Source organism: Nicotiana tabacum, chromosome 8 (genome assembly GCF_000715075.1).
Source record: "Nicotiana tabacum cultivar K326 chromosome 8, ASM71507v2, whole genome shotgun sequence".
NCBI lineage: Eukaryota > Viridiplantae > Streptophyta > Magnoliopsida > Solanales > Solanaceae > Nicotiana > Nicotiana tabacum.
The window spans coordinates 17,644,225-17,667,860 of NC_134087.1; the positions used below are offsets into that span (position 1 = coordinate 17,644,225).

At 38.8% G+C, this 23,636-nt stretch overlaps 1 protein-coding gene across 6 annotated transcripts in view; it reads right to left on the reverse strand.

Annotated features, from left to right (window-relative positions):
- LOC107780328 (DExH-box ATP-dependent RNA helicase DExH14) overlaps positions 1-23,636 on the reverse strand; it is a 58,566-nt gene that overhangs the window by 23,610 nt on the left and 11,320 nt on the right. For 4 of the 6 annotated variants that reach the window (XR_012693888.1, XM_075219034.1, XM_075219033.1 and 1 more), the window contains exons 16-33: positions 20,067-20,141; positions 19,842-19,973; positions 19,688-19,753; positions 18,308-18,373; positions 18,080-18,202; positions 17,300-17,449; positions 16,215-16,427; positions 14,780-14,935; positions 14,472-14,696; positions 14,289-14,390; positions 14,132-14,212; positions 8,662-8,742; positions 6,772-6,975; positions 6,545-6,661; positions 6,332-6,454; positions 631-720; positions 423-548; positions 220-282 (exon numbers count right to left, since the gene is read on the reverse strand). Coding sequence is in view for 5 of the 6 variants with exons in the window: in XM_075219034.1 (XP_075075135.1) it covers positions 220-282; positions 423-548; positions 631-720; positions 6,332-6,454; positions 6,545-6,661; positions 6,772-6,975; positions 8,662-8,742; positions 14,132-14,212; positions 14,289-14,390; positions 14,472-14,696; positions 14,780-14,935; positions 16,215-16,427; positions 17,300-17,449; positions 18,080-18,202; positions 18,308-18,373; positions 19,688-19,753; positions 19,842-19,973; positions 20,067-20,141 (2,193 nt within the window). In the remaining variant the exon portion in view is untranslated. The remainder of the gene's footprint in view (positions 1-219; positions 283-422; positions 549-630; positions 721-6,331; positions 6,455-6,544; positions 6,662-6,771; positions 6,976-8,661; positions 8,743-14,131; positions 14,213-14,288; positions 14,391-14,471; positions 14,697-14,779; positions 14,936-16,214; positions 16,428-17,299; positions 17,450-18,079; positions 18,203-18,307; positions 18,374-19,687; positions 19,754-19,841; positions 19,974-20,066; positions 20,142-23,636) is intronic. The other 2 variants (XM_075219036.1, XM_075219035.1) reach the window with 1 other exon arrangement.

Below are 23,636 nucleotides of genomic sequence, written 5' to 3' on the forward strand. Positions count from 1 at the left end.
ACCTATCTAAAAAGGGAACTATCCTTTTCTATATTTTGAACACAGCACTCACTTAGTGCTTGAATATGAATAACTTTAACTGGCCAATCACAAAAAAAAAAAAAAAAGAAGATGAAGACGAAGAAGAAGAAAAAAGAAAAAGAAAAAAAAAAAAGAATGACAAGTCAAAGCAATTGCAATACAAGTATGAGAGACATTCAGTGATAATCAGCTGCGTACCTCAAGTATGGGTCCTCGATCAGCTCCAAGTAAATGAATCTCATCCAAAATCATAAGCCCAACCTATTGATGTAGGTTTGAACATTTGATTATGTTCAAGAGAGCATTCATGAAGAGAATGTTGATGTTATGATTTTGATATTACGTATAAATAGCTTAACAAACAAACAAACAAAGGTATAAAAACGAATGAGATATTGCACCTTAGTGACATAGCTTCGACTGTGCCAATTACGACTGATACCGTCCCACTTTTCAGGAGTGGAGATAATGATGTCTGCTGACAAGAGAGCCATTAGATCCGGGGTGTAGTCACCAGTCATTTCAACCTGCTTAAAATATTTGAGTTAGCAGTGATAGTACATCTCTGAGTCATAAAAATAATGCCCAAACAAAAGAAACTTCACGCACCATCTTCTTTCCAAGTTGGGAAACAAGACGCTTTCTCCAGTCCGTCATTCTCTCACGAACAATAGCCTTTAAAGGTGCTATATAGATAACCTGCAGGTAGAAAATCACTTAAAGATTATAGGCAATGATGAAGTTGAAGAGTTGAGATACACGTATAATGATGGGAAATCTTAAATAGACAAAATTAAATATGTAATTTTCCAACAATCTGAATCAGCATGTAGTAGTGTCTTCTTTTTATTTTTTAAGATTCAACAGAAAGATATAGCCATCAACAGAAACAATAGAATTTTTGAAGGCACATCGAGCAACATTCACAGCCTTAAACAGAGATGTATTTTTTTTGTTAGCTTTTTGGTGCCTCATGCACTGGCTTAGTGCATAAATTTATAATATCTTTAATTACTTATCAAAAAAAAGATACAGCCATTAACTGGTCAGAATCAGGAGACTTAATCCCAACTGCTCCCAAGGGGCTAATAAGTACCTAGTCTCCCCTATGGGATCAATTTGGTATCTGTACATCCTAACCAAGGAGCATAAGGTTGTCCCACACTTTATGTTGCAGTTACTGATGCAAGAGAGAGAAATCTCTCTGGAATTACTTAAGAAATTCAAGCAGTTAAACGAGCTCTAGCTGAACAGGTCACTTAATTATCATCAACCACTATCAACGACAAAAATTTGTAAAAGACCATAGCATCCACTAAAATAACAATTAGAGATAGGTGGAGAAATATCCTTCTCTTTTCTGTATTTACAGCTCACTTAACCACTACAGTATGGGGCAGTATAGGCTCGCAACTCAAGTTCTTACGATTAATAAATGTAAGATTTTTCTTATTCTTAGACCCCTGAACGGGTTTTCCCAGAACTATCTCAACTCTGATTGCTTAATTAACAAGAAAAACTCATCTAAGAGCTGATGTGATTTAACACATGGCATTAAAACATGCCAAGAGCCGATCTGCAAAGCAGATCACAGTAAAAGCATACTGAAACGAGATAAGATACTGACATCAAATTTGCACAGACAAAGTACACCTAAAATCCAGCTCCGATGACATGTTCAGGAATCCAGCTCTCATCCACGTCAAATTAAATTCTCGAGCATACGCCAAGCACGTGGGTGATCATTTTGAAGGTCTGATAGTAAGTATTAAATCCCTCCCACCAATAAATTCAGCTTTAAACTGAGCTGGAGGGACTAAAACATCGTCACACAATTTGATAAGTGCCATTGCTTCTTACACTTTCTAATTGAAAATGTTAGATATGTACATAATGTAGTCTTGTCCCACATTGGAATAGGAGTAGTATGTCCTTGTACAGTATAGCTATAAATAAGGACCTCTTGTATTGTATTGAACACACAATATCAATATATTATATTTTCTCCCGTGCCTTCTCACATGGTATCAGAGCTATCGTGAGAGATTTATCGTTGTGCATAAATTCCAGCGATTCCGGGAAGTGAAATCAGTCACCGAAACCCTTTTTTCCGGCGATTTTTCAAAGTTGTTTTGCATCTGCTTTGTATCGGTCAGTGTTGTGCAAAATCCAACACTACCACAAGAGTAGTCACTGTCCGGCAACCAAACCCCAGTGAAAATCTCCGACGGTACTGTAGCTGTTGGAAGAAACTTTTCCGGCGAAGTTCCGACATCGCATGGGCCACCTTGCGGCCATTTTTTGGCGATGACTCTTCAGGAAAGATTGTTCCCCTTGCAATTCCGAGCCTACCCATCTAGGTTACACCAAATTCCGACCACTTTTATATTTTTCCGACGTGAACAGTGATTTCAGAAGTGGACTGCTGGCCATTTTATGAAAAAGTTTCTTCAGAATAGTTGGGTCGTCTGGTAATTCCGATCCTACCCCTACTAGTTTTATTTCATTCCGACCACTTTGAATTTTTCTGGCTGCTACAGTATTTCTGGCGTGAACAGTATTTTCCACGCAGAACATTGTTAAGTTTCCGGCGCAGAAACAGTGTTTTCTTAGCGATCTCTTCAGTTTTCCCAAAGGAGTTACTAATTTCCACTATTTCAAGTTAACCCTACTACTATTAATTGTAGCGACATGGGAACTGATACTTCGAATAGTCGGATGGTTTCTTTAGTGGATTATTTTGAGTTTCTTCAGTACAAAGCAGGTAAGCAGACATCTTCTGAGATAGCTTCCGTTGTTCAAACAGGTGATAGCGTGACTTGTGTCTCTTAATCTTCATCCTCTGAGTCTTGGGTCATTGATTCAGGTGCATCGGATCATATTTCTGGTAACAAATCTCTTTTTACTACTATTTCGTATTCTCAATCTCTTCCAAGAGTCACAATGGCCAATGGGTCTCAAACCATGGCAACTGCAATAGGTCAAGCAAGCCCAATTCCTTCCTTACCTTTAGATTTAGTTCTTTATGTCCCTAATAGTCCTTTTAATCTCATAGTTGTTAGTCGCCTAGCCAAATCACTTAAATGTGCCGTTTTATTTCTTGATGATCATGTTTTTATACAGGAACGCAGTACTGGAAGGATCATTGGTACCGGGTGTGAATCAAATGGACTTTATTACCTTATCTTTGCTAAATCACATGGACTCACATCTTGTCTTCCATCACCAACTTGTCCTGTTACTGATTCACCAGCTTTATTACATAAACGGTTGGGACATCCCAGTTTGTCAAAGCTTCAGAAAATGGTACCTTTTACTTTAGTCCATTCAGATGTTTGGGGTCCTAGTCGGGTCAGTTCTACATTACGATTCCACTACTTTGTCAGTTTCATTGACGACTATTCTAGGTGCACCTTGGATATTTTTGATAAAAAATCGATCTGAGTTGTTTTCTATTTTCCAGACCTTTCACACTGAAATTCAAAATCAATTTGAGGTTTCTATTCGCACATTTCGTAGTGATAATGTCCCAGAGTATTTGTCTTCCCCATTTCAGCAGTAAATGAAATCTCATGGGATTATTCATCAAACATCTTGTCCGTACACATCTCAACAAAATGGGGCAGCTGAAAGAAAGAATAGACATCTTATTGAAACTGCTCGTACCCTACTCATACAATCTCATGCTCAGTTGCGTTTTTGGGGGATGCAGTTCTTACATCTTGCTATCTTATTAATCGTATGCCATCTTCAGCTATCCAGAACCAAGTTCCATTCTCTGTCATGTTTCCCCACTTACCTTTGTTCTCTCTTCCACCCTGTGTCCTTGGAAGCACTTGTTTTGTCCATAACCTTACTCCAGGAACAGATAAGTTAGCTCCCCGTGCTCTTAAGTGCGTATTTCTTGGTTTCTCGAGAACGCAAAATGGGTATTGATGTTATTCTCCTGACCTCCAGCGGTACCTTATGTCCGTTGATGTTACCTTTTTTGAAACCCAATCATACTTCACAGGTCCAGGTAATCGCTTAAATATTTCTGAGGTACTACCGGTCTCTTCTTTTGGAGATTCAGTCACTATCTCCCATCCATCTTCCTCTACATCTCCAGCTCCACCATCTATAGCTCCCGTTCCACCATCTATAGCTCCAGTTCCATCACCTATAGTTCCAGTTCCTCCACATAATCCAGTTCAACCTTCTGTAGCTCCGCCACTCTTGACTTATCATTGTCGTCCACATCCAGCATCAGGCCCGGGTGATTCACGTCCTGCATCAGATTCTGCACCTACTACGGACTTGTCTCCTCTTAGTCAACCAATTGCACTCTGCAAAGGTGTACGGTCCACACTTAATCCTAATCCTCACTATGTTGGTCTAAGCTATCATCGTTTGTCGTCACCTCATTATGCTTTTATATCTTCTTTGTTCACTGTTTCTATTCCTAAGTCTACAGGTGAGGCACTATCTTATCCTGGATGGCGACATGCTATGATTGACGAGATGTCTGCTTTACATGCGAGTGGCACTTGGGAGCTTGTTCCTCTTCCTGCAGGTAAGTCTACTGTTCGTTGTCATTGGGTTTATGCAGTCAAAGTCGATCCGGATGGCCAGGTTGATCGGTTTAAGGCTCGTCTTGTTGCAAAAGGATATACTCAGATTTTTGGGCATAATTATAGTGATACTTTCTCTCCCGTGGCTAAAGTAGCATTTGTTCATCCTTTTCTGTCCATGGCTGTTGTACGTCATTGGCCTCTTTATCAGTTAGACATTAAGAATGCTTTTCTCCACGGTGATCTTGACGAGGAAGTTTATATGGAGCAACCACCTGGTTTTGTTGCTCAGGGGGAGTTTAGTGGTTGTGTATGCAGATTGCGCAGGTCATTATATGGTTTGAAACAGTCCCCTCGAGCCTGGTTTGGTAAGTTCAGCACAATTATTCAGGAGTTCGGCATGACTCGTAGTGAGGCTGATCACTCTGTGTTTTATCGGCATTCTGCTCCGAATCTATGTATTTATCTGGTGGTTTATGTTGATGATATTGTTATTACTGGCAACGATCAGGATGGTATTACTAATCTGAAGAAACATCTCTTTGAGCACTTCCAAACTAAGGATCTGGGCAGTCTGAAGTATTTTCTAGGTATTGAGGTTGCTCAGTCTAGCTCAGGTATTGTTATTTCATAGCGGAAGTATGCCTTAGACATTCTTGAGGAGACTGGAATGATGGGTTGCAGAGCTATTGACTCTTCTATGGATCCGAATGCTAAGCTTCTGCCTGGACAGGGGAGCCTCTTAGAGACCCTACGAGATATAGGAGGTTGGTTGGAAAATTGAATTACCTCACAGTGACTAGACCTGACATTTCTTTTCCGGTGAGTGTTGTAAGTCAGTTTATGGATTTTCCCTGTGATAGTCATTGGGATGCAGTTGTTCGTATTCTTCGGTATATAAAGTCAGCTCCAGGCAAAGGATTACTATTCGAAGATCGAGGCCACGAGCAGATTGTTGGGTACACAGATGCTGATTGGGTAGGATCACCTTTTGATAGACGATCTACATCTGGATATTGTGTTCTAGTAGGAGGTAGTTTGGTCTCGTGGAAGAGCAAGAAACAGAATGTAGTTGCTCGATCTAGCGTCGAAGCAGAATATCGGGCCATGGCTATGGCAACGTGTGAGTTAGTTTGGGTCAAGCAGTTGCTCAAGGAGTTAAAGTTCGGAGAAATCAGCAGGATGGAACTAGTGTGTGATAACCAAGCTGCTCTTCATATTGCGTCAAATCCGGTGTTCCATGAGAGGACTATGGTGTTCCATGAGAGGACTAAACATATTGAGATCGACTGTCACTTTGTCAGAGAAAAAATACTTTCAGGAGATATTGTTACAAAGTTTATAAAGTCGAATGATCAACTAGCAGATATTTTCACTAAGTCTCTTACTGGTTCTCGTATTAGTTACATGTGTAACAAGCTCGGTCCATATGATATATGCACCGGCTTGAGGGGGAGTGTTAGATATGTACATAATGTAGTCTTGTCCCACATTGGAATAGGAGTAGTATGTCCTTGTATAGTATATCTATAAATAAGGACCTCTTGTATTGTATTGAACACACAATATCAATATATCATATTTTCTCCCGTGCCTTCTCACAGAAAATGTCAAAGGACTATTCAAGGTCGGTTGGAAAGTGAAATCTATATCGCAGAGGAGAATCTCACACAGAAAAATGTATATTAACAAAAAGAAACTGATAAAACCACCGACTACTCACATGGAAGTATCTAGCAAAACAAGTTGCAAAAAAATACCTTCATATCAGGCTGTGTATTGAATAAATGGAGCATAGCAAGCTCAGCTGATATAGTCTTCCCACTTCCAGTCGGAGCTCCTAAGAGGATATTTTTGTCGGTGTGATACAGCACATGAAAAGCCTGCCAGGATTGTATTAAGCTACTGCTGATATTGACTAATGAACCAGACATTTATTGCAATTTAAGGAAATGAAAAAACTAGATATCCACCTGTGTTTGTATAGGATTGAAGTGAGAAAATTTATACAAGGCCTCAAAAGTTCCATTGCCAAGTGCAGTCACAGGAAGGGGTTTCAAATCTAGAAGTTCAGTGTGGGATGTTTGGACCTGAAGAAACATAAATTCAAGTCAGAGAAAACCAACGCCCAACATTCAAACTTTGGGAAGTATTGCAGATATTCAACAATATAAAGATGAGTTTAAGTTGATAAAACAACCTCCGGAAGAGCAAGTTTGTGGAGATTTATGATGTACAAAGCGTCTGCATGTAGCCATGAGTCAGAAACAGCACGAATGTAGTACTGCGGAGGATGTGGCTCAAAGATTGGCACAGTAAAAGATAGTTTATGTGGTTCCGCTCTGGCCATCTTCTTTGTGAGGGTGAAGAGCTCGGAATGGTAAATGTGGTCATTCTCAGAATCCTAAGGCAGTTATAGACAAATATGTTAATAAGATAAACTAGCAAAATATCAACAATAAATTCCTAGCTAAGTCATAAGATGAAAATGGCTCAAATTGAGAATTCCTTCCTCCATGCAAAATGAATCTTAAGTTCCAATTGGAACATTTGACGTATATTCAAGAAAAAAACAAGACTTACACGGGCCAACTAGATGTGATGCAAACAGTAATCATGAAGGTTTGAAAAAATATTACAAGTGGAGGGCAAATTTCAAAGGCAGCCACTGTCATCCCTTGAAGTTGTTTAGTTTATTTTTTAGATGAATCACAAGATGGGCAGTAAAAGATAGTTGAATGGACAGCAAGCAATCTTGAAAGTCACCCACGATATCTTGAATACACCCCTAAAATTGTCAGTGAGATACTGTTTCCAACATGGCATCATTTAAAATTTCCCCTATATCATATGTATCCTTTGTTTTTCCCCCTGTTGATCAATAGATCATAAGTATCCTTCTGCGACTTTAGAAACCATGTATCCTCCTGTGTTTAAACAGACAACTATTATGCATAATAAATTTTATATGATTCTTCACTCTTATGTTTCTTCCACATTCCTATTCTTCCTCCATTTCTTACCCTTTTTTTATAAGGATTCTTCCATGTCTTACTTTTTATCTCTGCACTCTGTCTAGCACCAGAATAGTCTTAAAAGTTAAAATAACATCATTTCCATTATAGCCCCTTATCAACCCATTCACTAATCTCTTTCATGTGTTACAATTTTTCCCGAGAAGAAGATATTCTGTAAGTTTATGTCCATTTTGTTAGAGGTTTTGGTCCTGAAGCGAATATCCATCATCACAATGAACACAGAACTACTATTCATAGAACAATCTTCCCAAGTTCCTGACAAATTAAATGTTTCACCCAATCACATATTGTAATGTAAAAAATTAAGCACCTTAATAAGCAACAACTAGGCAGTGGAACGAAGCGTAATTCCTCTGTTTCTACCGTAGTCTTCTCTTCCTTACACATAAGTTACTTTGCAAATAACTTCGACCACAATAATCTCCTCATGGCTCATGCCATGGCATCCATTTACCACCAGAAAGTTTATATTTACTTCACCGCTGAAACGATAAACTATTAAGACACTGGGCCTTGCCTCAGCATGGCTATTGGCATCCTATTACCCTACCTCCGCCAAGCTTCTGACTTTCTTCTTATCCAACCTACTTTCAACACCTTACTGCCAAAGAGAAACATAGGTAACTCAAATGCAAATACAAGATCATCTCGCCACAGCATAATCACCTATCATCTCCCTTCTGGACTACCCAAACAAAAGCACCTTTATGCTTTGCTTGCGGCTATATGCGTTACTGTTAAACCGGTACGGAGAAACAATAGAACTAAGAAGAAAGATCAACATACTAGACAAGTCAAACCAAAAGAACTAAAAAGGTAAACAAGAAAAGACACCTCGTGAATCAGGATAGGCCCAATTCCACATACACAATATGATGCTTGATTTTTTTATAATGCAAGAAACAAGCATGTTCGAAGCTACAGAATAAAAATCTACAATGTTAGGTTTTGATTACCACGTAAATTCTAAGGCAAAATTCTTTAAAAAATTCAGAAATCAATTGATAAAGACCTATATCCATCAAAACAAAGATAAATCAACAAGTGGGTACCTCAACCAAAATCCACCAGCGCAGTGCAGTGCCATGAAATCGATCCTTCCAAACAAACTGTGGAGCTACAACCAAATCCACCTGAAAATGTTGGTTTATGTTTAGTTAACAATGGCATGCTGAAAATGTTGGTTTATGTTTAGTCAACAATGGCATGCCAATTGGAAGAGTTGGTGGAAAGAGTTGGTGTGGATGCTAGGAGGAAGCTTCCTCCTTTGATGTCACCCATGACATCAAGAGGAGGTACTTTGATGTCAGCAATGACATCAAGAGGAGGTCTTTACCTCTATAAATAGATGCACTCCTTCACTTGTAGAAATCATCCCAAAATAATACAATACATTGTAGTAAGTAGAGAGTTAAGAGAGAAATTCTCTTAAGTGTAATTGGGAAATCTCCCCTTCCTTTGTTAATATTAAAAGGACAATTGTTCTCTGGTGGACGTAGGATTATTTTGATCCGAACCACGTTAAATCTTGTGTTCTTTCTTTTACGTTTCCGCTAACAATTGGTATCAGAGCGACAGGATCCTTTAACGATCCAAGGAGGAAGAACAAGCAAATATGAGTTCCATGAAGTTTGAAATTGATAGATTCAATGGACGCAACAACTTCAATATCTGGAAGATCCAGATGATGGCGTTACTGCGGAGGGAAGGTTCAATCCATGCTATTGACAGAAAGTATCCTACGGATATATCAGCTCCCGACAAGGAGAAGATTGAAGGGGATGCATTGAGTGCAATCCAACTATCCCTTGCACCTAACGTGCTTTGTGAAGTGAGTACGGGTACCGAAGAGACGGCCAAACAGTTGTGGGAAAAGCTAGAAGGGCTATACCAAGACCGATCAGTGACAACAAGAATGTTGTTACAACGGCGTCTTCACACATTTAAGATGGGGCCAGGTACTTCGTTACAAGATCATTTAGATGCGTTTAATAAACTTGTCATGGACTTACAGATTGCAGGAATTAAAAGGGAGGAGGAGACGCTTGCATGTGCTTTGCTATTTTCATTGACTTCAGGATATCGTGATATTGAGAATTCAATGATGTATAGCAAGGAGCCTATCAAGCTTGAGCAAGTGCGGCAGGCACTTAACTCTAGTGATGTGCGGAGGCACATTGAAGGAGATAGAGATGACCAGGCAAGTGGCCTCTTTGTAAGAGGCCGGACTAGCCAACAGGGAAAGACCAAATCAAAGCACAGATCAAAGTCTCGTGTGAACAAGAAGAATACAGAGTGTTGGGGTTGTGGCAAGAAGGGGCACTTTGAACGGGATTGCCCAATGTCAAAGTCCAAGGAAAAGGCGAGTGCATCTACAGTTGAACAGGTACATAATTTTGATAATGATTATGTACTAACAACATCGTGTAATAATAATAGTAGTTATGAAAACAAATGGGTGTTAGACTCTGCTTGTACTCTGCATATGACGTTCCGAAAAGACTGGTTTAGCAGCTACGAGAAAAGTGGAGGAACCGTAGTAATGGGCAATAATGCAACTTGTGCAATAGTTGGCATTGGCTCAGTTCGGGTTCGCTGCCATGATGGAATCGTGAGGACTATTACACAAGTCCGTCATGTTCCTGATCTGAAGAAGAATTTGATCTCCTTGGGTACTCTGGATGAACAAGGCTACAGGTACATGAGCGAAGCAGGAACTATGAAGGTGACTAAAGGTTCTTTAGTCATGCTGAAAGGCAAGCTGGAGAATGGCCTTTACACATTGGCCGGAAGCACCATTGTTGACTCTGCAAATGCATCTACAGTGCAGTTATCTAATGATGACAAGGCAAGACTATGGCACATGAGACTGGGTCATATGAGCGCACGTGGACTGGAGATGTTGAGCAATCGTAAACTTTTGGAAGGTGAGAAGATCAGCACGCTTGACTTCTGTGAGCACTGCGTTCTAGGGAAGCAGAAGAAGGTCAGCTTCAGCACTGGCAAACACAAGACAAGAGGAGTGCTAGACTACATCCATTCAGATTTATGGGGTCCTTCTAAACTTCCATCGAAGGGCGGAAGGAGGTATCTTCTCATTTTTATTGATGATTTCTCACGAAAGGTTTGAGTGTATTTTTTGAAGGCAAAAAGTGATGCTTTTGAAGCATTTAAAGAGTGGAAGATTTTGATTGAAAATCAAATGGAGCGGAAAATCAAGTATCTTCGCACAGACAATGGCTTGGAGTTTTGCAATGAAGAGTATAATGAATTCTGCAAGGTTCATGGGATCTCAAGACATAGGACTGTCAGGCATACCCCACAGCAGAATGGAGTTGCCGAGAGAATGAACAGAACTCTTCTTGAAAAGGCTCGTTGTATGCTCCTACAAGCCAAAATGTCCAAAGTATTTTGGGCTGAAGCAGTTCACACTGCTGCTCATATTGTCAATCGATCTCCAGCATCGGCAATTGACTTTAAGACTCCGAATGAGGTATGGTCAGGTGAACCCTCTAACTATTCATACTTACGAGTATTTGGGTGTCCAGCTTATTATCACGTTAATGAAGGAAAGCTTGAACCAAGGGCTAAGAAGGCCATATTCGTAGGGTATGTGGATGGAGTAAAAGGGTACAAACTTTGGTGTTTGTCTTTACTCAAATTTATAGTTAGTAGAGATGTCACCTTCGATGAATCCTCTATACTTGATCCCCGTAAAGTTTCCGTGGAGTTTTCAGGAAACAAGAACAACGAGCAGGTGGAGCTTCCGGTGGAGCTTGCCAAGGAAAAGGATCAAGAGACTCAGGTTAAAGATGAGTCAGAAGATGTAGGCGTTGAAGAACTTGCTGTCAATGAACCATACACAATTGCGAAGGGGAGGGAGAAGAGGCAAACACGAGAACCGGAACGCCTTATAAATCAAGCAAACTTGATTGCATATGCGTTCGTAGCTGCACAAGAAGAGATTAAAGATCTGGAGCCCTCCTCGTATATTGAAGCAACTTCTTGCAAGGATGCCGCACAATGGCGGTTAGCCATGACTGAAGAGATGGAGTCTCTTCACAAGAATCAGACATGGGTCTTAGTGAAAAGACAAAAGGGGAAGAGGACAGTTGGATGCAAGTGGGTCTACCGAAAGAAAGAGGGAATTTCTGAAGTGGAAGATGTTAGGTTCAAGGCGAGATTGGTTGCAAAAGGTTTCAGCCAAAAGGAGGGAATTGACTACAATGAGATTTTCTCTCCGGTCGTGAAGCATAGCTCAATTCGCGTGCTACTAGCATTGGTTGCACAATTTGACTTGGAGCTTCAACAGCTTGATGTCAAAACTGCTTTCTTACACGGTGATCTAGAAGAGACAATCTATATGGATCAACCTGAAGGTTTCCTAGCTGAGGGAAAAGAAGATCACGTATGCCAACTAAAGAAGTCTTTGTATGGTTTGAAGCAATCCCCTAGACAGTGGTACAAGAGGTTTGATGCATTCATGACTACACATGAATTCTCAAGGAGTGCATTTGATAGTTGTGTGTATCACAAGAAGATGTCTGGTAACTCAATGATTTATTTACTGTTGTATGTTGATGATATGCTTATTGCTGCTAACAACATTACAGAGATAAATGCTTTGAAGAAACTATTGAGTAAGGAATTTGACATGAAGGATTTAGGAGCTGCAAAGAAAATCCTTGGTATGGAGATTTCAAGAGAAGACGATGTTGTACATCTTTCTCAGAAGAGGTATATTGAAAGGGTTCTCGAGAGATTCAATATGCAAACGTGCAAGCCTGTAAGTACACCATTAGCTCCTCATTTTAAACTTTCAGAGTCACAAATGCCTCAGTCCGAGGATGAGGTGGAGCATATGTCAAAGATTCCTTATGCCAGTGCAGTTGGTAGTATTATGTATGCTATGGTATGCACACGTCCAGATATTGCTCAATCTGTAAGTGTGGTAAGTAGATACATGTCCAACCCAGGAAAGAGGCATTGGGAAGCTGTCAAGTGGATATTGAGATATTTCAAAGGAGCTTCTGGTGTTGGTCTTACCTTTCGAAAAAGTGGTACAGGTATTTCAATTCTCGGTTATGTGGATTCTGACTATGCAGGAGATCTTGACAGAAGAAGGTCCACAACTGGATACATCTTTACCCTCGTTGGCAGTGCCGTCAGTTGGAAGTCGACTTTGCAGTCGATTGTCGCTTTGTCTACGACAGAAGCAGAATACATGGCAGCAGCGGAGGCGGTAAAGGAAGCTATCTGGTTGAAAAGTTTAGTAGCAGAATTAAGTTTGGTTCAGCTGGAATCAACTCTTAGATGTGATAGTCAGAGTGCTATTCATCTAATGAAAAATCAGAGATTTCATGAGCGCACTAAACACATTGATGTCAGATTTCATTTTATTCGAGATGTTATTGATGAGGGAACTATCAAGGTCGTGAAGGTTATCACAGATGATAATGCTGCAGACATGTTGACCAAGATAGTCCCGCTCGCTAAGTTTGCACACTGCAAGGACTTGGCGGGGGTGTGCATCAACTGATGCAACTCCGAAGAGAACAGTTGCTAGGTGGAGGTGGCATGTTCAACAATGGTTTGATTCTTCTTGTTTCTTACAACGGGGTTGCCCAATAAGCTTAGAAGTTTTGGCCAGAGTTGTTCACACGCTCGAAACGCAAACCAAGGTGGAGATTGAAAATGTTGGTTTATGTTTAGTTAACAATGGCATGCTGAAAATGTTGGTTTATGTTTAGTCAACAATGGCATGCCAATTGGAAGAGTTGGTGGAAAGAGTTGGTGTGGATGCTAGGAGGAAGCTTCCTCCCTTTGATGTCACCCATGACATCAAGAGGAGGTACTTTGATGTCAGCAATGACATCAAGAGGAGGTCTTTACCTCTATAAATAGATGCACTCCTTCACTTGTAGAAATCATCCCAAAATAATACAATACATTGTAGTAAGTAGAGAGTTAAGAGAGAAATTCTCTTAAGTGTAATTGGGAAATCTCCCCTTCCTTTGTTAATATTAAAAGGACAATTGTTCTCTGGTGGACGTAGGATTATTTTGATCCGAACCACGTTAAATCTTGTGTTCTTTCTTTTACGTTTCCGCTAACAACCTAATAAAGGAGCTTCATGACAATCTTTCTCTTTGCATTTGATAAAAATAGAAGAAATAGATAAACGCTTCCTCCGTCTCATTCTCCTCATTCTGAGTTTTTCTTCTTTGACCAGCCAGTGGTCGGGCGTTAATTGTATAGTTGCATAAGAAGAAGTGGCCCCACAGGTAGAGACAGTAATTAACTAATGATTAATTTGCTTTTTAGGTATATAGGATGATACCATGTTACCCTATTGCTCATATGCTATTGATAAGTACTAAAATGTGGTAGGAAAAAGATTGTTTTAGTAAAGTGGACACATTTTTTTCGATTATCCAGGAAGGAAATTGGACAGTATTGGGAAAAAGGGAGTAAAATTCAGCAAGAACAAGAGAACAAAAGCAAGTGCAGAAATGTATTCACCTTCAGAACTGTTCTAGTGATTGGACTGACTGTAGCAGACAACTGGACTAATGGGAAATATCCCAGAAATTGCTTAACAACCTGGAATTGTGAAACACTCTTTTAACTGAAGGTCATAGGGTATGCCTCAAACCAAAACCTGTAAAAGATGATTTACCTTTCCTCCAGGTGCATAACGAATCAAAGCTCCAATATCTTTCTCTTGCATCTCTTGTAAACGATCCAAATCAGCTCCCCTTTCTTCAAGCTTCCTCAATATCTGACACACCAGTTCTTAATTAAAACATATTGAAACTAATCGAAATTTTATTTAGCAGAAAATTATTTAGAGATAACAAACTTCTGATGAAATATCTCTGTCAAACTGTCTAAGAGGATGTAGATGGGGCCATATTTGGCGATCCACAGCCTTGCAGTAGTCTAACATGAGAGCAGACATCTCACACCATCCTCTACGGAGGCAAATCTCAAAAAGAGCCCGCATGATACGAGCCAAGCTTGCACTTATATAAGCCGCATCAGAGATTAGTGAAAACGTGTCAATTGATCCTCGAGAGATGTACAGCTGCAAAAATACGATCGACATAATTAAAAAACTATATGCTGAGAGGCGACACAGTTTTTAATGGACAAAGAGCAAACCAAGACCTGAATAAGAATTGAAACTTTTCCATATTTGTTAGATGGACCACCCTTGACTTCCAATTGACAATATGTGCGAGCCAACATCTCAAGCTCATTTTGTTCCTCATCTCGGACCACAATATTTTCAAATTCCGAAGAATGAGCTACCATACTTATCAACTAACAAGCCAGTGAGAACATAGATGTCAGAGGAAACACAATAAAAAACAACGGATAGGCAAAACCTAGCACATAGAATTCGTCACTGTTAAATGAAATTATTTTGTGAAGCACACAATTAAGAAACATAACAAAGAGGGCCATATAAAACTTGAACAGATAGCAACTTACCTAGATAAATGTTATACACATACAATTGAAGTAATACTTTAGCTAGAGAAAAATGAACGCTCACTTCCTTCCTATTTTACAGGACATGGGTTAGTGTTTAGTTTATACTAAGAAGAAACTTCACTTACTTTTAAGGTCAATTGCTGCTAGAACAAAAATTCTTCTACTTGTTCAAGTTCACTATGAATTTTCTTCCATAAATAACATCATCAGATGTGATACTGCATAAGAATTTAAGCTGGACATTGTGCTGATAAATGGGTTACACAAGTAAAACGAATGTGCCAAATAATGTGAAACCAACAAAAAAGGAAAAGCGTGTCACACAGAACGAAACAGAGGATCATTTCTATCTGACAAGCAGCAAATTCTGTATCTTTTGAACAATAATTTCCTAAAATATGCCGACCTTTATCATATCTGTTTGGGAATGACCTTTATCATATCTGTTTGGGAATGATTTTCATTATCACTCCCAAAATAGCATCTGCCTGCACATCAAATTACTCTGATATCCCTAGGAAAATATCAATTAAAAAAGACAGTTTCAATGACAATTATTATGTTCAGGTTTTGTATTCGACTCCTTTTCTATCTTAAAGACCATTATTCCAATTTTGGAGCACATTTACTACAGTAGATACAAGGAATCAACTATATGTAGATTCCTTTATCATATCTGTTTGGGAATGACCTTTATCATATCTGTTTGGGAATGATTTTCATTATCACTCCCAAAATAGCACTGCATGCACATCAAATTACTCTGATATCCCTAGGAAAATATCAATTAAAAAAGACAGTTTCAATGACAATTATTATGTTCAGGTTTTGTATTCGACTCCTTTTCTATCTTAAAGACCATTATTCCAATTTTGGAGCACATTTACTACAGTAGATACAAGGAATCAACTATATGTAGATGTAACCCTTCTCAAGTAATAAGAACGCGTTGCCCAAACAAATAGTAAGCAGTGGCCTTAAGAACAAGCTGTAGATAGTAGTTTTCCCTGCTGACAACTCCATTCTCACCAGCAAAGGACCATAACTGAAAGAAGCAAATTTCATGATCCATCAACTGAATGAGATGGCAAATGAAACAAAGTACCTCACTTTCATTCATATGGCGTGTCAACATTTCATTGTAAGTTTCAACACTAGTATACTGGATATAAAAGTGGCTTGCAATACGACCAAGCTCAGTGCAATAAAAGTTCCCACTTTTCTCATCAAAACGCATCATTTTTGCTTTGTCAAGAGCACGAGCAGCATCACTTATAAAATCTCTTTGCTTTAAGCTTAATGATGGATCTGCCATGACCTGCCAAAGAGAAAAGATAGCTTCAGCTAAAAATAGTGATAGCAACATCATTTAACTGCTTCCCCAAACCTCTTGCAAAAACAAGTAGCTCAAATTGGTTTTATCTTCAAATACAAACAACATTTCATTTACACACTTATAAATGTCATTTAGTGACAATTGAAGCTGTATTCAAGAAAAGCCAACGTGAAAAAACCTCTGGAGTAGTCTTGACATCCAACTATGCATCACCAAATATATGGCTTCAGAGTCAATACAGTTCAGTGCTGCTGGACGTGTATTATTGAACCAGCTTCTGACTACTAAATGAGTCACAGGGGGCAGTTGGGAAAAGCTTTCTACTGAAGAGCCTAGGGGGCCAAGCAAGACTTGTTCATCTGAAGTATTTCTTCAATTTAAAAGATCAAATTAGTATGCTCCCATTTAATCACAATTACTAATGCACATGTCTAATAACCCATCAATTCCTTTATATTTATACGGTACATTAAATTCACCTACACGGACATTTAATTTCTCAAGCATTCAACACTTCAATCACCCTCCATTTCTAAAAGAAAAGGAAGTATAAAAAAAAAAGAGAAATTTCACACTATTCTATGTTCACAAAAATAAGATGAATGTAGTTAAACGCCCTGCACCTGGACAATGCATGACTATGTGTACAACTATTGTACTAGACTCCAAAAGGATTTCCAAAAGTACATGACAACTTTGAAGACATGGTAGCTTATCATATTCTTGTGGGCTTTTGTACTTTTTCAACTTTGGAATAGATGAATACATGGGTTTAAAATGCCCTGATAATATGTAAATAAATCTAAAGTATGTGTCTACAATGATTTACAAACCAAAATAAATGAAAAAAATACCTCATCCCATCCTATGCCATAGGCCAAAGGATTCATCTTCATCCTAATGAAAAGATAAGTGTAACCAAGCCAAGCACAAGCTTCCTTAACATTTGTTACAGTACCCAGTACCACCTCAGCATTTAGATTATCTTTCAAGGAATTGATAAACTGCAAGATAAGAAGTTCAGAAAAAGAGTCAATGAACCGAATCTTTAAAGAATGTCAAATAAACAATGCTTGCCTGAGATGAATTTTAATGGGAGAAACATGGTTAGTAAGGATTCATATAGCTGACACCAACTTGTTTGGGACTGAGGCATGGTTTTTGGTGTTGACGAAGATAAGAAATTGCAAAGAGTTGGGAATCTCCAGTACCCACTTTTTTCAAGTGAAGCTAATCTCTTAAAATATTGTCCGAAAGGACTTCGATATTTTAGACCTATCATTCAAACTGACAGATATTTACAAAAGACAGAAATGATTAACATGACAGCTATCTACAAAAGACGGAAATGAATAACAAAACAGCTATCTACAAAAGACGGAAATGGATAACATGATAATTATTTTCACTATTTTGCTGGAAAAGTAAAAAAAGCAACATCTACTATGGTATATGAGAGCTTTAAGGAAATCTTGAGGATGATACAAAAGCTTCAAGTTTTTACATAACCATGTTATTGTCTATAACAGTTAGAGGAGGGAATTATTCAGAGAATTATTCAAATATCTGCAGCCTGCACATAGGAAACAAATAGACAACAAAGGTCTAGAATTGGTATAGAATAAAAACTTTACCTGACTTTCTATAGGAAGTTGACTTGTCAATAGACGTAAATAATAGGCCAACTTGTCATGTGAAGTGATTATAATGCCTTCACCACTTTTATCAAATTGAGGTCTTCCAGCACGTCCGAAGATCTACCAGGGATGAACATTAAACAATAACACAATAAATGAGAGCCGATCAACATTACTAACGAATAAGATATAGCAACACAAAGAAGAAGGAGAATTAAGTCTTACTTGCATAACATCTAGCATACCCAGATCTCGCCATCCACCAGCCTTTGGATCATATATTTGAGTTCCCTGGAGAGATGAATTGCTAAAGTATTTACTCACAACGTCACAGGGTTTATCACGCAAAAGAATATGTCAACTGAAAAAAGCTGCAAAACTAACTTACAAACAATGTGAAAAGCTTCAATTAATACAATTGACTCAACAAAGTTTACTACATGATTTACATATATTGTACATGTTTCAGATGAAACTAGGGACCAAGCACCATGAATTGTGTTAGCAAGAGATATTATGTGAAATTTAAGACAATTAGCGACCAAAACATAATGGAACATTTGGTCTAATGGAGAACACTCTCAATGGAGTGCATAGTTAATCCAGGATATTACATTGTGCTTCTTCCATGAGCTGAGTTCTAATCAGATGCAAAGTCCAAGACATTATAACAAATGATTCAAATGGAAATATTAACATTATGGTTGAGCTCAGTTAGCATAATACCAATATCATATTGTAATCATCAACATATGAACACAACCATAACTTTCAATTGATCAGTTGAAAAACTGTTTAAAAAATATACGCCATCAAAAGAATAGGAATTCATTTGATGGTTAAGATAGGAAATCAGATGAAGGTGGTCTTTTCAACATACAAGATCCAACTAATTTTAGTGAACCATGCAATGAAGTAAGGACAACCACATGGGAGGTTAGCGATGCAATCCAATCAAGTCAAGCATATATCTCCTAGTTTCAAATTAAACTGGTAAGGCCTTGATGTTTGAACAAAAAAAACTGAACAAGTTCTCAAGCCTAAGCTCAACCGTGATAAAACGCACAAAAACATACACAAAGAGAAAATGAAAACAAAACTGAAAACCAGATAAGGGACCAAAAGATCTTAATGGACATAGAATTCTAAGTTTCAAATTATCACAACAAAGTCAAGCAAGTTGATTTTCATTCTCCTATTTAACTGCACATTTATTTTAGTATTTATGGTTAAAATTCCGCTTCTTCAATAGTGCTAGATATTAGAAGCTCAGCTTAAACAGTCATCCTATATTGCTGGAATAGCAAATAAAGATACAAACGATTTTTCATACTTGAGCTAACTAATTCTACAGCAAACTTTAATGCAGAATGATCCAGTTGAACTCAATCTAAATTAAACCCAAATCAGGTACCAAACTCAAGCTCAAAATAGTCATCTAAGGCTGGATAGATAGCAGTCAAGTCAAAATAAAACAGTAATGCAGAGCATGCATTAAAACTGGAATGCAAGCATCCTCTAAGTTTATTCTTAATATGCTTCATCAAATTACACCCAAAACCTCTTAAAGGATACAGATATGTCAGGAACAAGCATTTCACAAACCTTAATCACAACTGTGTGAGCAGGCAAATTGACTCCCCATGCCAAAGTTGCTGTGCAAACAAGGACCTAACAATGACCAGGGTTTTTAAAGATTAAAAGAAACCCAAAAAGATTGAAAAATGTAAGGGAATAAGTGGAAAAGCGAACAATATACCTTCAAAAGTCCCTGAGAGAAAAGTCTTTCTGTTAGGTTTCTGTCAGCACGTAACATTCCAGCATGATGAATACCAATCCCATGTTCAAACAGTTGGACAACCTCCTTATTTCTGGACTTGAAAACTTCCCTCTGAAATGAATAAATTAATAACCAAATAAAAAGATGCCATAAATAAGGATGTCAAGAGAAAATTAAATTAAAAGACAAATAGAGGTTGCTTGCCTTTAAAATCTCATATTGAGGATGCTCATCATTTGTGAACAGCTCAGACTCTGCACTTTTACCAGCCAACTCAACCTGTTCATGTGAGCATTAAATGTTTGTAAAATGGAGGCAATATTAAGGGAATGTATTAACTTTATAATACAGTATATACTTCTACCTGCATTTCCAAGTCAGCTTGATATATATAAATATACACATACATAGAGAGAGAAGGTTTCTGTTAAATCATATTATGAGAAGTTGCTGATAATGAAGAAGGTTGCCTTCCCACCTAGATCAATTTGGATCCATAGGCTCGAAACAAGAGGGATAATCTTGACGAGCGAGAATCTTTGGAAGAGCAAGCTCAATATGTCAGTTGGTGCTTCGTGAGTAAGGACTCGGGTGAAACATGTAGACGATCTCCTCCTACAATATCCGGGTAGCTCCGAGGTTATGGTGGGAAACTCGAGGATGGTTCGGGACCCTCTGGGTGATGCCAAGCCCTATGAAAGAGATAATGTTCCGTCGGAATTGTGGTGGACGAAATAGGAGCAAGGCTTAGACTATGGTTCCACTAGCACTTATGTGGGTTGTTTGGGGAGAAAGAATTAGGAGAGCTATGGAAGGGATAGAGATGAATTTTGTCCAACTAAAGAGCAGCCTCTTATCCCTTATTTCTTTTCTGGTGCACCCATGAGATCCCTTTATGAGTTTATGTATAGAAGATTGGGTATCATTTTGTAGAAAATCATTTTTTTTGTAGGTTTTCTACTTTTTGGTTTTACTTCTTGCGTGCGGGAGTTTTTGCTCAAACGTTAATAAATTTTTATTACTTGATACAAAAATATAGAGAGAGATACATAAAGCTTGAGCTACAACCCTCTACTCCTAAGTTGCTCCAACATGGCAGTTTAGGCGTCACACTCATGTCGGCACGACACTAGTATGGGTGTAGGTATGGAATCCGTACCGGATTTGATCAAATAATTTTGGGTACTTTGACCACGATGGACGGAAAAATTGGAGACGAGATACGATTTGATTCCCGAAATTAGAGCCATAGCCAGGGTAAATTTGAAGAAATAGCACACTTTATCTAGAAAATCAATCATTTACTTATCTATAACTTGTGAAAACAAAAAGAAATCTATACTTTACAAGCTATACGTAAGTATTTCACAATTATGAGATATTTTTATATTTTTATTTTTTTTAATTATTTTTAGCCGGATCCTGCATTCGTATCCGTACTAGGATCTGTATCCCCGAATCTTAGAATTTACATCTCGAAGGATCCGACGTCTAGATCCGCACCCGTGTCCGACACCTGCACCCGTGTTCGAGCAATTTTGCTTTACTCAATGCAATGACAAAAGAGCCTCAAATTGCAAGGATTACAAACAAAATAAAAGATGGACAGGTTTTTAAGAAAAGATTAAGACCAGTGCAATGAAATAGCCTCTCTAACTTCACTAGGTAGAGGTAAGGCTTGCGTACACACTACCCTCCCCAGGCCCCACCTGCGGGAATATACTAGGTTGCGATCAGCTTCCTTTGATGGAACAGGGGATTGTACTTGACCTTTTTTCTAGGCCAAGTGACCCATGTTGGAAGGAGTTATTGACCTGGGTGGTTTTCTTTAGGCTACATGCGCTCAAGACAAACTACCTACCTTGCAGTTTCCCAAGCCCTTCCATCTCCCAACCAATCCTCTGATAATGAGATTGGGAGGCGCCTCAGCTACCTAAGGCACAAAGAATTCATGTCGGACACCCATCCCTCCCCCACCCGCAAGGATCAATCTGCACAACATCTACCTATGGATATAAAGAACACGGTTTTCACTAACAACAAACCCAATAGTTTTCCACAAGTGGGCCTGGGGAGGTAAGATGTACGCAGCCTTACCCCTACCCCTGGAAAGGCAGAGAGGTTGTTTCCAATAGACCCTCGGCTAGAGAACGACTGAAAAAGAAAAGGTAATTGCAACAAGTAGGAATAACAGCAAGATAAATAAGATTGAATCCAAGAATGCAGTCAAACTCTAGGTAGTAATAGCCATCTATGATTTAAAGATATCATACTAACACTAATGCTAGCGAACTAAGTAAGACAAAGCGAATAGCTCGACTACCTACGAACTTTCTACCCTAATCTTTGACCTCCACACCCTCCTGTCTAGGGTCATGTCCTCAGTCAGCTCTAGCTGCGTCATGTCCTGCCTAATAACCTCTGCCCAAGACTTCTTAGGCCTACCTCTATCCCTCCTACTTCCCACCGAGGCTAACCGCTCGTACCTTCTAACTGGGGCTTCTATACTTCTCCTCTTAACATGTCCGAACCATCTCAATCTCGCCTCCCGCATCTTATCCTCCACAGGGGTCACTCCCACCTTTTTCCGAATAACTTCATTCCTAATCTTATCCAATCGGGTATGCCCACACATCCACCTCAACATCCTCATCTCCGCTACTTTTAGCTTCTAGATATGAAAGTTCTTGACCGGCCAACATTCTGCTCTATACAACATAGTCGGTCTAACTACAACCTTGTAGAACTTACCTTTGAGTCTTGGCCAACGAACTCCGGAATGTAACCAAGTGCTCCTCCTTTTTCGGAAAACACGAGTTGGCAATCACCAAATCAAAGGCTTTAGCACAGTCCAACAACAAAGTACCTCATCCATTCCTATACTTTTTTTTCTTTTCCTTTTCATGATTACTTGTAAACACTTAACACTATGTAAACCCCAACATGCTTAAAGGAATAATCAAGCAATCCATTCACAACATCTCTTCTTTTATCATTCTTTATAGTTTCTAACTACCGAGCCCACCACTCCCAGTTGCCAACATGCTATAGTTACTAAAGTCTCTCAACGGCGCATCCTGCCTGGTTAGTCATCCATAGAACTTTAAAAATATTTAAGCCATTCCCAGGGTCTCCTTAATGGACCCACCCATGTATGGCATACTCATCCTTCAACAGGCAAGCAGTTACAAGTCCGAGCTTAGCCCCACATTCATCACCTATCTCAAGCACAGAACCACAAAAAGGATTTCTCAGAACATCCAAGAAATTTTAAGACATGGAATCGATTAACTCAAAATCTAGGTTGGCTCGACAAGAATCTAAAAAGGCCTTGTGGCAGTTGTATGTTGTAGTGCAAAGATCATTACTTTGACAAGAATAATATTGCTTTGAACTAGGCAAAGATGCTGCTAGCATCCATAAAGAGATTTTTCCAACTTTTTTGTGATTCCCCAGTATCAAGCTAACTGTTTTTAATAAAATCTTACCTTATCAAAAGAAAAAAAAAGACTTTTCCAACTTCTATCAAGTCTGAGAGACTAGTGGTCCCCTCGCTGAGGATAACCCATTTAAATAGACCCTTACAACTCGTTGCAATTTTATTGTCTTTATTTGACTGGTGATATGGGACGAATCTAATTTATGAGAGAGGTAGAAAGAGTGAGTGAGTGAAAGAGGTGTCCTTCATGAAGTTATAGTTATGCAAGTTACAGTTCACAATACAGAAAGTCATAGTAGCACTTGAATGCTGAATCTCCATGTTCCTTGTGGAAT